The sequence below is a fragment of the Papilio machaon genome, chromosome 25 (genome assembly GCF_912999745.1).
Source record: "Papilio machaon chromosome 25, ilPapMach1.1, whole genome shotgun sequence".
Classification (NCBI taxonomy): Eukaryota; Metazoa; Arthropoda; class Insecta; order Lepidoptera; family Papilionidae; genus Papilio; species Papilio machaon.
The window spans coordinates 5,880,054-5,896,004 of record NC_060010.1 but is presented as its reverse complement, the minus strand read 5'-3'; the positions used below and the strand labels follow the sequence as shown (position 1 = coordinate 5,896,004).

Genomic DNA, 15,951 nt, shown 5'->3' with positions numbered 1-15,951 from the left:
TCGGTCAAGCCGTTTCGTAGGAGTATGGCAACGAAAACTGTGACACGAGAATTTTATATTTTAGATTAGTAAGATACCTAGTTTATTACAGCTCAAAGCCTAATGTTTGTAAACAAAAAGTACTTACCGTTTTGCGATAAATCTAGAGAAATTTTTCAAAGATAATGAAGAATTGACATAAAATAATCTAATATACTAAAGCTTATAAGAAGGTAAAATACATCATTCTTATAGAATATATAAATCTTTAAAGTTTCTATATATCTAGCAATTCATCATCATCTACAGCCACATGTAGCGCAATGCTGGCCATAGACCTCCCTCATAGATCGCCACGATGATCTGTCTTTGGCCGTCTTCATCCAGAATTCTTCCCCAAACTTTAATAAACCATCGGCCCATCTTGCGGTAGACCTGCCTACGTAGCGTCGACCTGTCCGTGGCCACCATTCTTAAACCTTGTCACCCCATCACTCATCCGTTCTGTGGGCAATGTACTAGGATTATAGCTTCTAAGTTTTGCAATTCTTCGGGCAGTGTATTTATTACCTGAATTTTATTTGCTTTCTTCACTTATCAAACAATAGGAAAGTAGCGAATTTTTTTAACTTAATTAAACATATACGTAAGTTATAAATTGATTACAGTAGTGTTACAATGTCTGAGGACTAAGACAATACTTTATTAAACGTGTTACATTTGTCACGTCACTATCGGGCGGAATCTCCGACAGCGCGTCGTCTGCGATCCGACAACTGATACAATTTCAGCACGAACTACACTAGAGCGTGAAATGATCTCGCAATCTGATCTAATACAGACTTAGGATGTGTTCACACTATGCAAAGATTAAACAGCTTTCATTACGACAATTTGACGACCTAATTTTGTCTCCTTTTACTCGTTAACTTACGGTATTTATAAATAACACGGTAACTACGTTAGCCAAAAATTTTAATCGATAAAAATCATAGTGATAAAATATAGTTATAAGCTTTGATACATACTTAAATTCAGATTATTCTGACTTCTTCGACCATCCATTTTAGGATTAGTGTTCAACCATTGTCAATGAATTATCTGCCTAGTCTTATGCCACTCACATGGGGATCGCGCACAAGCTTTTCTAAAGCTTACTTTTTTCTTTCAGCAACCCGCCTTTCACGAACCCTACGTGGGAGGTACAAATTAAAAGTAAATATTTATTTTTACATAAATTAAAAATACATATTTAATCTTAAACTAAATTATTAAATTTATTTCAAGAAATACACTTCCTTCTACTTAATTATAAATAATTCATCTATATCCAAGTCTAGATTAGAAATATTTGATTAATAATTCACACATACGATAGTGTGCGTCTGCCCTTAGCACTGTAAGCTGATCGTCTAGTCACGATTGTCACATTAGGTACAAACTGCAGGTGACAGGTGACAGGCTCGGCTGCAGCGAGGCCGCAAAACGAGGTGGTCTAGTGCGTGACTAGACACGCAGCGAACCTAAGGGATAAGAGAACTGACGATATTTCGTGACTTCGATAAATAGGTACAATAAGCTTTTATCTTCGATAGGCTAGTGAAAGATCATCGAAAATAGAATAAGAGTAATCTTATATCCTTGACAAGAATATCAAGTTCAGATTCAGAGACATCATTGTAATTAACAAAAAAACTATGCTACAACATTGCCATCTGTTGTCAAGTAGCGTTTCTATCAAAAGGTAGGACATACTTATTAACAAAGAAGTTCATAATAATTACAACAGATTACTATTGTAAGTGTTTTAATTTCTCAGCACATACAAATACCGCTGACATTTTTAACTAGATTACCACTCGAGCGTGGGTGTGACAAACTTGTGAATAACAAATGATATAAGCATTCGTCGCGCTACATGTGTGAGTGGGCAGACAGCTGCAGAGCCCGGGGCTGTTTGCTTGCGATGTGAAGGTGACTGCAATCAGGTCAGGAAACGACCTAGCTTCATACAGAATCTATATATTCAGTATATATTAAACTAGCAGTTGGCCGCGAATTCGTCCGCACGGACTAAAAAAAAAATAGTAATATATAGACTATGTCACCCGGAGATAGGGTAGCTTCTCAACAATATTATAATTTTTTAAATCGGTTCAGTATAGTTTTGGAGACTATTCAATGCAAACAAACTATTATCCATACCACCTGCAACGCTGGCATTCTACACGACGGGTTCGGGTCCCGCGGCACAACCTGCCTTAAACTACGTATCACAAGGCCTGGCGTAATATTGTAATTATATGAATTGGCACCCACCTACTCGATGCCCCGTTCACCGCCTGCAGGTGCCTGGTCACTCTGTCGGTGTCAGTCGAGTCAAGTAAGTCACTGTCATACAGTCTAAAGGCGCCAGCAATGCTGCACTCCTGATGCACCCGATGCACCGCTTCCCGTAAGCGCCCTATAGACGCGTCCTTTACCGAACCGAACGCGGAACCGTAAACTTAGCGACCCTGTACGCTAAATAATAGACACGTCCGATGAGCTATCCAACTGCCGACCACTTTCTATGCTGCCACGATGAGCTCTGTCGACTCACTCCTTCCCCGCACCAGCCCCCCCGCAGGCCCCGCGCCCGTCCGTAGCGGAGAGGGATTTCCAACTACCCGCTTGTGCGGGAGAATAAAAATGAGTCGACCTACCAACATAAAACCTGTGTAGGTCAACCGCGAAATTCAAAAATATACATATAATATAGTACATCTGTACCGAACAGTCCCCCGCCCCAGCCAGACGATATCTGGCTGCGTCTAAAACCGAAATTCGAAACCAAAAATTAAACGAGCGGGGGGAGAGTTGCCACTGCTCGCTTTACCACCAAGTGGCCTAATAAAATCTACGTAACCATCCAATTCGCTTTACCTGTTCCGCGAATAAATCCGTAATCCGTATCCGTATCCGGTCGATCCGCGACCGTAAATGTTCCACCGACCATATTTAAACAATGCATCCCTATGAACCCGAGTCCAAAACCGCGCGCGTGGTTACCTAATTACTCCGAAGAGAACCGACGCGAACCTGAGCGGTGGACAGTGAAACCGTACTAAGCGATGAGATGCATTGCGATGGAATAGACAGGAACGAATTAACGTTCCGGAGAATGATTGTTAATAAGTCGCGGTGAGGAAATCCGATCCTGATCACTTACCACCTGATGATCCGATTGATGCGGCCGGCGTCGCTCCAACCGAGGCCAGTCCATGAAGTGAAGTGGCGAGCGAGCGCCGCCCGTACAAGGCTCCTCTGCCGCAGCTTGAGGGGCGCTGCAGGAGTCACGCGCCCCCCCGCCCGTGCTCGTTGGTGAACCCTGAACACATTGCCGTCCGCTGTGGTTTGCCCTAAGCCGTGGTGGAGACCTAACATCACCGCGACCTGATGTCCGCTGCATAGCTCCAGACCACTGCTCCCCTGCATTTTTACTACGAACAGGGGAAGTTACAAGTCCCCGAGTGTTTGGCGAGTGCGAGCCGTTGCGGTTCCCACACAGCAGGAGATGATGCCTACCTCCACACTGACCGCACGCACGAGTGGACTGGCAGTGCGAGACAAGGTGGTTCCCCAAGCAGCAATAACACCAAAACCGTTGGCGAGCAATACCGCGCCGAGCTTGCCAACGTAGTTCCCGGAACTTGGGGCAACCCGTAACACCGTGTCCTGTATCCCGACAATAACTGCAGTGAATATCCTGTGCCTGCCGTACAGCTGCGTTAAACATCCGTGGCCTATTACGCGCCCAAACCGGTGGACGGTGTTCGTTACCCGCGGGCCTCGCTCTAGGAGCAACTACGGGAGGCCCCGAAGGGGGAGGGAGGACATTCTCCGATCGACGACACTCATCCTCCAGGAATAAAATTAGGTTGTCAAAGCTGGGAAGATGAGTGGCGGAGTCCCCGCCGTATTGCAGTTCAAATCTATGTTGTAAATCGTATGGTAATTTGGAAAGAATTATATGTAATAATAAAAACGACCACGTGGACACAGGTAAATCCAAACCCTTGAGACCGTTGACCGCTATTAACAACGGGTTAAGAAGCCGTGTGCGCAACGACTGCGTAACCAAAATCCTAGGTAGGCCTAGAATAGCAGCAACATGACTATCTGCTAATCGCCGAACATTCTGGTACCTACGATTGAGTAAGTCCCGGGCGATATCATAATTACCGTCAACCAGACCTAAATGTTGGACAAGGCCCTTGGCCTCTCCCGTTAACGACGCCAACAAATAGGCAAGTTTCTGAGCAGGGGTCAAATCCCTACGACTGTGAACAATGCTTTCAAATAAATTGTTAAAAGCAACCCACTGTTCCAAGTCACCGTTAAATTGTGGCAAATCGAGCAGCGGCAATCTACTCATGAGCGCTGATGACGCCTCCGACTCCGCAGTAACGCGCGCGTCAGCAGCGCTTGACCCCTTAAGGCAACCAACAGCCTGAATAATTTGATCAGCCAGGTCGTCGGCCTGATCAATGTCAGCATTAATCTTCGCCATGGCATCCGCTTCTAAACCTAACTCTAGAATGCCACGGTACGCCGCATATAGATCCGCCATTTGATCGTCTAGAACCTGATATCTAGCCATAAGGGCTTGCTCACGGTCCGGCCTAGAAATATTCAAAACCGCTGAGCCGAGCCATCTCAGCACACCTGTTATCCTAGCGGTATATTTGCCGGCCATGATTAATAAAATGAAATTTCAAAAAAAAAAAAAAAATCGAAGGTAGAAAATTATCGATGCTTCCAGAAACCGCTTACTACAAATGGTCGTTAAAGGAAAAAAAAATCTAAATGGTGGGTAGATAATTCTCGCCTTAACCAAATGTATGAAACCCGTTATAAAGAATTACCTAATAAAAAAAAAAAAACAAAATACCAACCGTAATGAAAACTGACCAACTTAAATTATCGACGGTAACATAAAAACTACCAAACACAAAAAAAAAAAATACTAAATTAAATTATTAACCGTAACATAAAAAAAAAAAAAAAAAACAAATTAAAAACTCACCAAATTATATTATGCACCGTAACATAAACTACAAAAAAACCGTTACGTAAAAAAGCCCTAGAAAAACCGTGAAATTACTCAATTAAATATAAAACTATTATGAAAAAACCCTAAATGAAATAATCTAAACTATACGAAATCAATAAACGGAACCCTAATGGCCGATTAATATTACGTAGCAATCGTACAATAAAGAATTATCATAAACGACCTGATTAAAAACCTACCTAATTGTACGACGTAATATATTGTAATATTCCGTTGTATTCCGTTAGATTCCGTTATATTCCGCGCGAGAAGGACGTTACAATATTTCGCCAAGCAATGTAAATACGTACCCGAAAAACACGTAACCCGAATATAACCACGCGGTTATAACCTACGTGTTAACCGAACCACGCTCTGCTACCATCGCATTGTGCCGTACACGACGGGTTCGGGTCCCGCGGCACAACCTGCCTTAAACTACGTATCACAAGGCCTGGCGTAAATAATGTAAATATATGAACTGGCACTCACCTACTCGATGCCCCGTTCACCGCCTGCCGGTGCCTGCAGGTGCCTGGTCACTCTGTCGGTGTCAGTCGAGTCAAGTAAGTCACTGTCATACAGTCTAAAGGCGCCAGCAATGCTGCACTCCTGATGCACCCGATGCACCGCTTCCCGTAAGCGCCCTATAGACGCGTCCTTTACCGAACCGAACGCGGAACCGTAAACTTAGCGACCCTGTACGCTAAATAATAGACACGTCCGATGAGCTATCCAACTGCCGACCACTTTCTATGCTGACTCGATGAGCTCTGTCGACTCACTCCTTCCCCGCACCAGCCCCCCCGCAGGCCCCGCGCCCGTCCGTAGCGGAGAGGGATTTCCAACTACCCGCTTGTGCGGGAGAATAAAAATGAGTCGACCTACCAACATAAAACCTGTGTAGGTCAACCGCGAAATTCAAAAATATACATATAATATAGTACATCTGTACCGAACAGTGCGGTTCTAGCGATTTTTTTACCACGCACGGTTGTATTATGGAATGGTCTGTCTTTGGCGGTATTTCCAAACCAGTACGACTTAGATTCCTTAAACAAGCGAGCATATCTCTTTCGCAATTACCGGTAACGCATCATCTGCAGTTCATCTGGTCTTGCGGATGTCCATGGGCGTTGATGATCGCCTCGGTGTTTCTAGTTCGGTTTTCCCGCATCTAGTTTGCCTCCTACTCTTATAAAAAAAAACAATCAATCAAATATATCCATACAATGAATTATCTGCCTAGTCTTATGCCACTCATATGTGGCCTCTTTGTATAGAAAAATAAAAAGATGTAGGCTAATGTTGAGATTAAAAATAAGTCGATAAAAATCTTCACTCTGCAATTTTATGCCTACTTTTACAAGATTTACATCTAGATTTAGCACTGTACATACATTGAGTTGATACAATTATCAGTAATATTAATACATTAATCTATCACTATTTATTTTTCGTTACATACTTATATTTGTAACACACTAATTTCATTTCATGTATCAGTTGAGATAAAACTGGCTTTAAAACATCAACACAAACTTCCGTTGAATTTTACATTTCAGCGAACACGACCGCAGCCACCGGCGCCGCGGCTGACCTGTCACCTGTCAGTGGTGAACAAGTAGGAGACGACAGGTGACAGGTGGCAGTGCAAGTAACCCACTACATTAACACTCCAACTTATTAAAAATATATCTTATCGATGATCGAATCGACTTGAGAAGCTTTCAATGTGTTGCACTGATCTTGATATACTGAGACAAAAATTCCCCTTTATAACATATTGTTTATATGTACTATACAGAGATTTTGGACTCGGAAACAAACGCTTAATCATTATTGTTCTGGTGTTTAATTTTATTTAATTAGATAATAAAATGCTAATTATATTTATTACACTCAAATTCCTAGACGTAATTATTTTTTTCACACAAAAATACTTTGCGTGGTTATCTCGAATCACGCCATCCAGTAACTAGTAGATAAAACTGTACAATTTTTAAAGAGCTAAAATTCTCCTAAAATACTACTAGTGACATCTACCGTTGAGTAGAATAGGAACGAAAAAATTAAGAAAAATCATGCAATGTTTTGACGACGCCATCTAGTATCGAAAAGATAAAACTACAATTGAAATTTCAGAAATTGTATCCCAATGTAAAACTATTTTAGCAAACAATTATGATAAATACTGAATTATAATACATCGTAGTTTCAAATTAAAGTAAACATCTATTTTATAATGAATAATATGAAAAGCTAAGTAAATTTCAGAATACCGACGAAATTGTAATCAAAACATGTATGGTACTTATAACATTTATGTTATTGTATTAAGATGTTGCGAATAGTTTATTCCGCTTTTAATTTAGTTGCTGTAAATTAATTTGTTAGTGAAATAGGTGAGATTTTAGTTTCCTTTTAAAAATTGAATACTACACTACACAAAGATGTGATACTATAAGAATTTATGTTTGAAATAGTTAATATAACATATTTATTTTACTTATAACCCGCTTATTTATTCCAGGATCTGCTGGACAGGATATTCCGCCTGTTCGACGTGGACGGCAGAGACTACCTCGTTCAGGAAGATTGGATCGAGCATCTTAAGGAAAGACTTCCGTAAGAGCTTTATATAAAGTATAATATATACACATAATCAATAAAAACAAAAATAAACTCTATAAGATCTTTTTAAGTGTTCCGAAAACAAAATTCTTCAGCATCGAATCTCGATTTCGGCAGTGAAAAATGGTTCCAACGAGACTTTGTAGGCAAATTTTTGTATAGCGTGTATGTTGTTCGTATGTAGTGAGGAGAGACAGCTGGAGCTGGTGGAGCAGGTGGAAAGTGTGGCGTATGCGCTGTGCGGTGATGGACCTGTATGCCCGGCCATCTTCACACGTATATTGCGCAACAAAGTGGTCTGTATCAATAATTACACTAAACTCAGTGGAATTTAATTAGAATTTCTGTCATACTCAGAATTAAGTGGTACCCCTAAGTGTAGAATGCGAAAGTTTGGATGGATGAAATTTGACACATGTGTAGAACATAGTCTAGAAAAACACATAGGCTACTTAATAAGTTTTTTTTAATTCCGCGCGAACGGAGACGCGGGCAACAACTATATTTTATAAAAGTGTAAATAAGACTTTATTTATAGGTAACCAAGAAATTATTCCGCGTCGTGGACATTGACGACGACGGTTACGTTACAGCTGAGGACGTCATGGAGTTCATTGCTTCCATTTCTAGCAGCAGGTTAGTTTGATTTCTAATGTAATGTGTTAATAACGAGGTAGAACAGATCAACTGAGCGAAGTGTGGGCAATAATAAGCTGGTCTATTGTCCCCAGACCACGCGTTGGCATCGACAAGCCGAGCGTTGACCGGTTGGAGCAATTGTTCCGAGACACCGCCGGAGACCAGAAAGAGATCACCAGGGACCAATTTAAAAAGATTGTCGTCTCCAAAAATGTAAGACTTTTTTACGACACGCGAAAAGCAATAGCTAGTAGAATTCTGAATCGAGTTTCAAATAATCTTTAGATCACTTCCGGTATTCTAAAGGGATGTTTTATAACATCCCTTTAGAATACCGGAATATGAATATGAATAAAAAATGAAATCGACTTCATAGTCGATTTCATTTTTCTGTTCAATTTTTTGGGTAAAACGACTTACTACACTTTTGTTAGCTTATCGAGAAATTGTTTACTGAAAAAAAAAGTCATGGAAATATCATTTGTTATTGATCGTTAAGTCTGACTTGAGTTTATTTTTTTTCACACATTTTCTAATAGTTCTTTTGCTATTCGCAGCCATTCTTCACGGAGCGTGTGTTCCAAATCTTCGACGAGGACGACTCCGGCAGCATCTCGCATCACGAGTTCATCGCGGCTGTGCACCGCTTCGGCCGACAGACTCCTGATGATAAAATCAAGTTCTTGTTCAGAGTTTATGATTTAGATGGTGAGTTTCGAGTTATTTTTAATTTAATAATAATCTAGATTGTACTTCATTCGTTTGATGTTAGCTGAATGTCTTTGATTTATAGGACAAGTAAATACTTACCATTGTAGAAATGAAATGAAGTGTTCTTCACAATGATTCCACATCCCGGATTCAGTATTTCCGTCTAAGTATGAGGTAGGGTCTTTCAAAGGTAAACTAGCGCGCACCATCTTTCTTTTGTGGGCGTGATCAAGCGGTAGTTTATTCATTGTAAAAAAATCTCATTTTCAGTTTTAAGCCTAGTTTCAATATCTTGATATATCTTCACCTTTACCATGTTCCAGGTGATGGTCTGATCCAGCACCGAGAGCTGCAGCACGTGATGCGCGCCTGCATGGAGGAGAACGGCATGAGCTTCAGTGACGAGCAGCTGCTGCAGCTCACCGCCGCCATGTTTGAGGATGCAGATACCGAGCGGCGCGGCGCCATCACATACGAGGCACTCCGTGACCAACTCAGCAAGCACGGCGGACTACTAGAGAATCTCTCCATCAGGTAGTACCAGACATTTTTAAAGAAGAGAGAATATTATCATAACTTTAAAATAACTCTAGCCTAAACATAAAAAGTTGTAGATATTGTACATACAAATCAGCCGATTTGACGTGCCAAGACCTGATACAATGTAATTATCAAGTATACTCTTTTTTATAACTGGTAGCGTAAGATCGTAACCCATCTGAGTTATATGGCGATATGGTCGAAATTGTACGCGCTAGTATAGTAACTACCTATTTACTTTAATCTTGAAGTCCCCCCACTCATCTCATCTATCTCAAATCTTTGCCTCCTTTGTCCAGTATAGATCGTTGGTTGGTCCCGCCTCCGCCAGAACCTCAGTCGACTTCTTGGCTACGGCGGCTGTACAGCATGAAGCCGCACCAGCTTTCGTGGCCATACATTAAAAATAACCAGGTCTTCCTCGGCTACCTGGCTCTGTTCTTCCTGGTCAACCTCGCTTTGTTTGCTGCGAGGTGTGTGGAGTACAGGAACGCCAATGGATTCGTCATGTTTGCAAGAGCTTGTGGTAAGTAGACTTTGGGCTATTATATTTGACATTTTTTCAGATGGAACTTGGTAAGGTTCATTTAGATACAAGCCGGGATCGTACGAACAATGCTGGGCGGTCGTTTCAGAGCGAGATAAACCTATTGGAATACGTTCGTCTCGCCCTGAAGCGACCAAAGACCTTTGGATTACGGCGTATGTCCAAATGAACCTTTAGAATGAATATTAATTTACACATCAGTTTTCTAATTTTATACTCAAAATTGAATCATAGCGAGTTATATGTACCATTATAATATAGAAACCAGAACTAAAGATGTAATGAAACATTTTTCTTCTAGTTAATTTGGCTACTTATTTTGTGTTCTGTATCGCCAGGTCAGTGTCTAAACTTCAACTGCTCGTGGGTGCTGGTGCTGATGTTGAGGCGCTGCATAACGGCGTTGCGCGGGCGCGGGCTTGGCTCCGCGCTTCCACTCGACCACCACGTCTACTTGCACAAGCTCACCGGCGTCCTCATCGTACTCTACAGCATATTACACACCATCATGCACTTGTGCAACTTCAGTTAGTTTAAAAAATATTTAGTTAGTATGCAAGTATTTGAAAGAATTTTCTTCTTCTTCTCAAACTAACATATTCTTTTAATGGTCGATGATCTATAGGGCAATATGAACTCTGAACCAAGTGAAGTATAAAGAGTGCTTTTTTGAAGCCATTGATTTAGGTAAAACCATATCTATTGATACTTCGGCGGTTACATAGTCGTCTAAAGTCAGCATTCTTACTTAAGTCCAAGTCTTAAGTCCATACTTATACAGAAATCTATTTATTGATCTGACTGTGCTGTTTCTTTTCCAGGTCTGATAGTGGTGAACGACCCTGTGTTGAACGCAAACAACTACACGGTGTGGGAGTGGGTGGGCACGACGCGACCCGGCCTGTTCGGACTGGTGGGCGGCGTGGCGAACCCAACGGGTCTTGCGCTGGTGGTCGTGCTGGCCATCCTCGGCACCTGCAGCCGGCCCGCCGTTAGACGAGGGGGGAGCTTCGAGGTGGGTACAAATGAATATGTAGTAATCGTAATGGAAAACCTAAGTGCCCATACACGGACTGCTTTCCGTGTGGAGCGGCCCTAAGTGTAGACTATAATTACCTGGTTGTCTATCTCGTTTGGGAAGCTTAGTTGAAGAAGAACTTATTAATACAAAAACGGTATGATTGATATTAGTAGAAATTAGCATATTGATATATAATTTTCAGGTATTCTACTGGACTCACCTGCTGTATATTCCGTTCTGGATCCTGGTGATATTCCACGCGCCCAACTTCTGGAAATGGTTCATTCTGCCCGGCACTATCTACATTATTGAACGGATCATGCGATTGGCTTGGATGAGGTAATTTTCCAATGCTTTGTGCTTATAATTAATTATGCCAGATTAATTTGGTGCACGTAAAATCTGGTGCGTCAACCTTCGTAAAGTGGGAGAAGGACAAGGCGATGGTGATGATACTAATTTCAGCTAACAGACTGCCACTGCTAAATTTAGAGTTTGCCAACTTCGACCAAATCATTCGTTTAACTTGTGGAAAGCCTCTATCCTGCGCCTATCTACCTATCGTTACCAAGAAACTACTAATTCTCAGTTCACACGTCCCCGTAGGTCTGAAATCGGGAAGACATACATCTCGTCCGGTATACTGTTGCCGTCGCGTGTTACACACTTGGTTATCCGGCGGCCGCCGCTATTCGACTTCCACGCCGGAGACTACGTGTTTGTCAACGTGCCCGCCATCGCGCGCTACGAGTGGCATCCCTTCACTATTAGCAGTGCGCCTGAACAAGCTGGTAAACAATAATCTACTTATAAAGAAGTTGATCACGTCATGTCTCAGTCTGTTCTCTAGTGTAGATGTTTACCTGCCTCGGTACTTGTTCTCTAATAATTAAAAAAACGTAATTGTGTTATACTTTTACCAACATTAGTAATAAAGCTTTCAATTTTTTAGGATGGTACTGTTATTGAATAGGTTTAGTTTTGTTGCGTGGTTCATATCGTACTTGTATCAGATCACGTGTGGCTGCACGTGCGCGGTGTGGGTCAGTGGACTAACCGGCTGCACGAGTACTTCGAGCGCGAGCACCGCCGCCTGCACGCGCCCGACGTGCCCGACGCGCAAGACGCGCACCGGTATGTACTAAAATGGGTAACCTAACGCCTTTATGATTTTTAATTATTTATTATATTAACTTTGATTATTAGAGATATTGAAATTACATAAATATTTTGACATTATGTTATACAATGTTTTTGTTGTCAGTAAGGTGAGCCGCACGTTGTCGGGGCAGAGCGCTCGGAGCGCACGCAGCGCGCGGCGCAGCTCCGCTGGGGGGCGCTCCGGCCGCGGCAAGCTCTCTGTCGACTTCTCTCCCAACTCTTACACCAACGATGCCTTCTGCATCGATGAGGAGCCAGAGGAAACTCATAAGGGTAAGACATAGGAAAGACAATTGTCAGATTATCGCAGGTCTTTTGACATTATGTTAATGTTTGTGTGTCTTGATGCAGCGCCGGTGGCGCTAGCAACGCGCGCGGCGGCCCTGCTGTCGCCTCTCCGGCTACTGGAGAAGTCTCGCTCCATGCCTGATATGCAGAGCGTCGCCAGACATGGGTAAAACACACAACACATATCTGTAATATCCATGAAAAAAAAACTGTGTCAAGTGTCATTGAAAACGGTTCAAAATTAGTATTACGCATACTAGCTTTAACCCTTCAACTGCGTAACGCTTGATATATATTGCATTTTTTTTTTATTTAAATATTAAAAATCAAATTTTTATGTTGTTTACGGACAGAAAAAAAATTAGGTCGACCATTAATATAAATGTTCTTTTCTTTTCTTTTCTAACATATTTTGTTAAGGAGTATTTTGTGCGTGTAAGACTGCATTAGCTAAAGCTTTTCCGTCAGAGCCTCTAGTCATGTATGTCTCTACATTTAATTAGTAATTCCCCTACTGTACAAGCAGTGTTCGCGACTACACGCGCTCAGAGTCCGAGCTGGGCTTGTCGTGTGGGGAGGCGCGGCGCGCGCGGCTAGCGTCACTGGCGCGCTCACCTCGACATCGCGCGCTGGCTCACAGCTTCCGCTACATGCGCACCAAGCCGCCCATTGTCGCACTCCACACACCCAACCTCGACGACAACGAGAGGAGACGCTCCAACGATAGTATACTCACTATAGGTTAGTGTCTTACAGCAGAATTAATTTTCTGTATAGTAACTAATTAACAAAAGATGGCGGCAAACAACTGTAATAGAAATAACAGAACCGACAACAGTTGAACGATTGACTTTTGTTTGTTTATCAGCAAGAAGACGTCTATCCAAAAGTCTATCACCCGATAAGGATACGGAAGCACAAAACGACTCGAAAATTAACACCGCGCCCGACCCTGACACTGCTAACGATGCTAGCGATGATTATCCTGTTGGGAAACCGTTAGAAGTAAGAAACACTTAAAGTGGTTCATTATTAATATAATCACAATCAATCAATGTGTCATACTCTTTTTTTAACTTTGATATAGCTTGAAAGTTAAAATTAAAAATTAAAAATTCTTTATTGTTCGGTTCAATCGGCAACCATAAATGGAACATTGATCAGGTAATCAGTCTATCCTTAATGTGATCATCAGATCTACCTGGAGGGTCCGTACGGCGCTGCCTCATCGCACATCTTCCGCGCAGAGCACGCGGTGCTGATCGCGGCGGGCATCGGCGTCACGCCCTTCGCCTCCATCCTGCAGAGCATCATGCTGCGCCACCGCGCCGCGCGCGCTCTTTGCCCCCGCTGCGGACACACCTGGCACAATGACGTGCCCCACTCCAATATGACGCTCAAGAAGGTACATCTACTGACTTAATTGTAGGCTTAACTTGTACTACCAATCTAGTATTCTATGATTCATCCTCTTCTATATTTTATTATCTTCTCTTATTAATATTGTAGTAGTATAAGTGAAACTTTCTACATGACGTTTTATATCTGAATGCAGGTTGACTTCTTCTGGATCAACCGTGAGCAACGGTCGTTCGAGTGGTTCGTGTGGCTGCTGTCTCAGCTTGAGATGGAGCAGGCGGAGCGCGCTGGAGAGCGAGAGGAGAGCGAGCGGCTGCTCGACATGCACCTCTACATCACCAGCGCGCTGCAGAGACACGACATGCGCGCTGTCGGCTTGCAGCTAGCACTTGATCTGCTGCATGAGAAGGTATGAATGTACAATTGAGGGTGGCGGATAAGCGCTTTCTAGACTGGCTCGTCTTTTTTTATGTCTACAGTCCTTTTTGGGCCCTGTTTTGGTACAGCATTCGCTGGACTTTGACTATATCTGTTCTAAATATTATTGTTTCTAGGAGAAGCGCGACCTGATCACAGGCCTGAAGAGCCGTACGAGCGCGGGTCGGCCCAACTGGGACAAAGTGTTTCAAAGGTTAAACGAGCGGCGCGCAGGCAAGGTGACTGTGTTCTACTGCGGTCCGCCGCGCCTGGCGCGCACACTGCGCCTAAAGTGCGATCAGTTCGGCTTCCACTTCCGCAAAGAGGTGTTCTAAGACCATTCTACATACTCCACGTAGACCATTTATATCTTAAAAGGATATCTTTTACTTTCTCGTGATGGTCGAATGCTTTTTTTTAAGAATTGTGGAAGTTTGTGAAAAAGAGATTGATACAAGAAGATCCATGTTTTAAGACGCTAATTAAAAGAATGAGTTTTAGAAAATTAAAAACAAACTTACTTTACAGTGTGCCTTAGTCGTATATTCTAATAATATATATTATGATCTAAGGGCAATTAAAATTTATTTTAGAGGCTTTATTGAATTTGCCTCTATGTACAATTCTTGTGTAAATGTTTAAGAAATGATTTACTCTAAGGATGTCTTTTGCTCCAATTGTTAGTAGTTTTGACTTTCTATTTAGTTCAATTGTTGTTTTATATTAAATGGTTATTTCGTTTGTTTAATTATTTTTGTGTATTAATAGGATACTTGTTTTAGAAAAGCTCGTTGCGCAAGAAAACAAAATAAAACGTTATTATTTTAACATTTTCTGACATTGGATGAGCATTGTCATAATTATTGGTATAGTTATCTTTAAACAGTACTTTTAATTGTTTATGGAGACCAATTTTTTTTGTCCAAAAAAAAAGCAAAAGCATTCCCATGTGCCATTAAAAATACTTTTGTTCTAAGACATTCATATGACATATTTTTTTGTTGATTATTTTTTTATTTATGACATTTATTTATTGACATATCACCTATTTTTTTATTTACCTTGAGTCTTTTTTCTATAATGAAGAATTACTTAGATGCGAAATAAAATTAGTAGTTTTATACAACGCGCATACAATAACATGAGAACTAAATGGCAAACAGCGCCGGCGCCTACTATGTATTTAATTACAAACAAGCACAAATAATATTTTTGTAACGTCAGTCATGAAGTAAACTTTATTTATACTGCAATGTAATTTATATATTAAGTCTCATGTTATTTTGTACGGGTAGTATTTAGCATCAAATCTATGGTAATTTTTATATTTGTGAAATAATCATATTTGAAAATAAGAAATTTAATTATAATTCGCTTTGTCTTTAGCTTCTAATTCTTAGAAGTGACGCTTTTATTTTACTCCCTTCCTTTTTTCTTTTTAAATTTTAACTCAGTTAATATTTCTATTTTCGAATCTGACGAATGATTTTTTTTTTGTAAAAACTTTTACTTAATTTATCATTAAATATTTTTCGAGAATTATTTATACAGCTGCTGTGT

At 41.3% G+C, this 15,951-nt stretch overlaps 1 protein-coding gene across 4 annotated transcripts in view; it reads left to right on the top strand.

The window, feature by feature from the left end:
- The window catches only part of LOC106715309 (NADPH oxidase 5), a 35,814-nt gene extending 20,872 nt beyond the window's left edge, over positions 1-14,942 (top strand). For all 4 annotated transcript variants that reach the window (XM_045684217.1, XM_045684214.1, XM_045684216.1 and 1 more), the window contains 19 exons: positions 7,608-7,702; positions 7,893-8,004; positions 8,247-8,344; positions 8,440-8,560; positions 8,905-9,055; positions 9,382-9,592; positions 9,898-10,124; positions 10,484-10,672; positions 10,967-11,160; positions 11,369-11,505; positions 11,773-11,957; positions 12,180-12,300; positions 12,431-12,600; positions 12,673-12,781; positions 13,142-13,356; positions 13,484-13,620; positions 13,811-14,020; positions 14,171-14,383; positions 14,529-14,942. In XM_045684217.1, the coding sequence (XP_045540173.1) occupies positions 7,608-7,702; positions 7,893-8,004; positions 8,247-8,344; positions 8,440-8,560; positions 8,905-9,055; positions 9,382-9,592; positions 9,898-10,124; positions 10,484-10,672; positions 10,967-11,160; positions 11,369-11,505; positions 11,773-11,957; positions 12,180-12,300; positions 12,431-12,600; positions 12,673-12,781; positions 13,142-13,356; positions 13,484-13,620; positions 13,811-14,020; positions 14,171-14,383; positions 14,529-14,726 (3,093 nt within the window). In that variant the 3' untranslated portion in view covers positions 14,727-14,942. The remainder of the gene's footprint in view (positions 1-7,607; positions 7,703-7,892; positions 8,005-8,246; positions 8,345-8,439; positions 8,561-8,904; positions 9,056-9,381; positions 9,593-9,897; positions 10,125-10,483; positions 10,673-10,966; positions 11,161-11,368; positions 11,506-11,772; positions 11,958-12,179; positions 12,301-12,430; positions 12,601-12,672; positions 12,782-13,141; positions 13,357-13,483; positions 13,621-13,810; positions 14,021-14,170; positions 14,384-14,528) is intronic.
- The last annotated feature ends 1,009 nt before the right edge of the window (positions 14,943-15,951 follow it).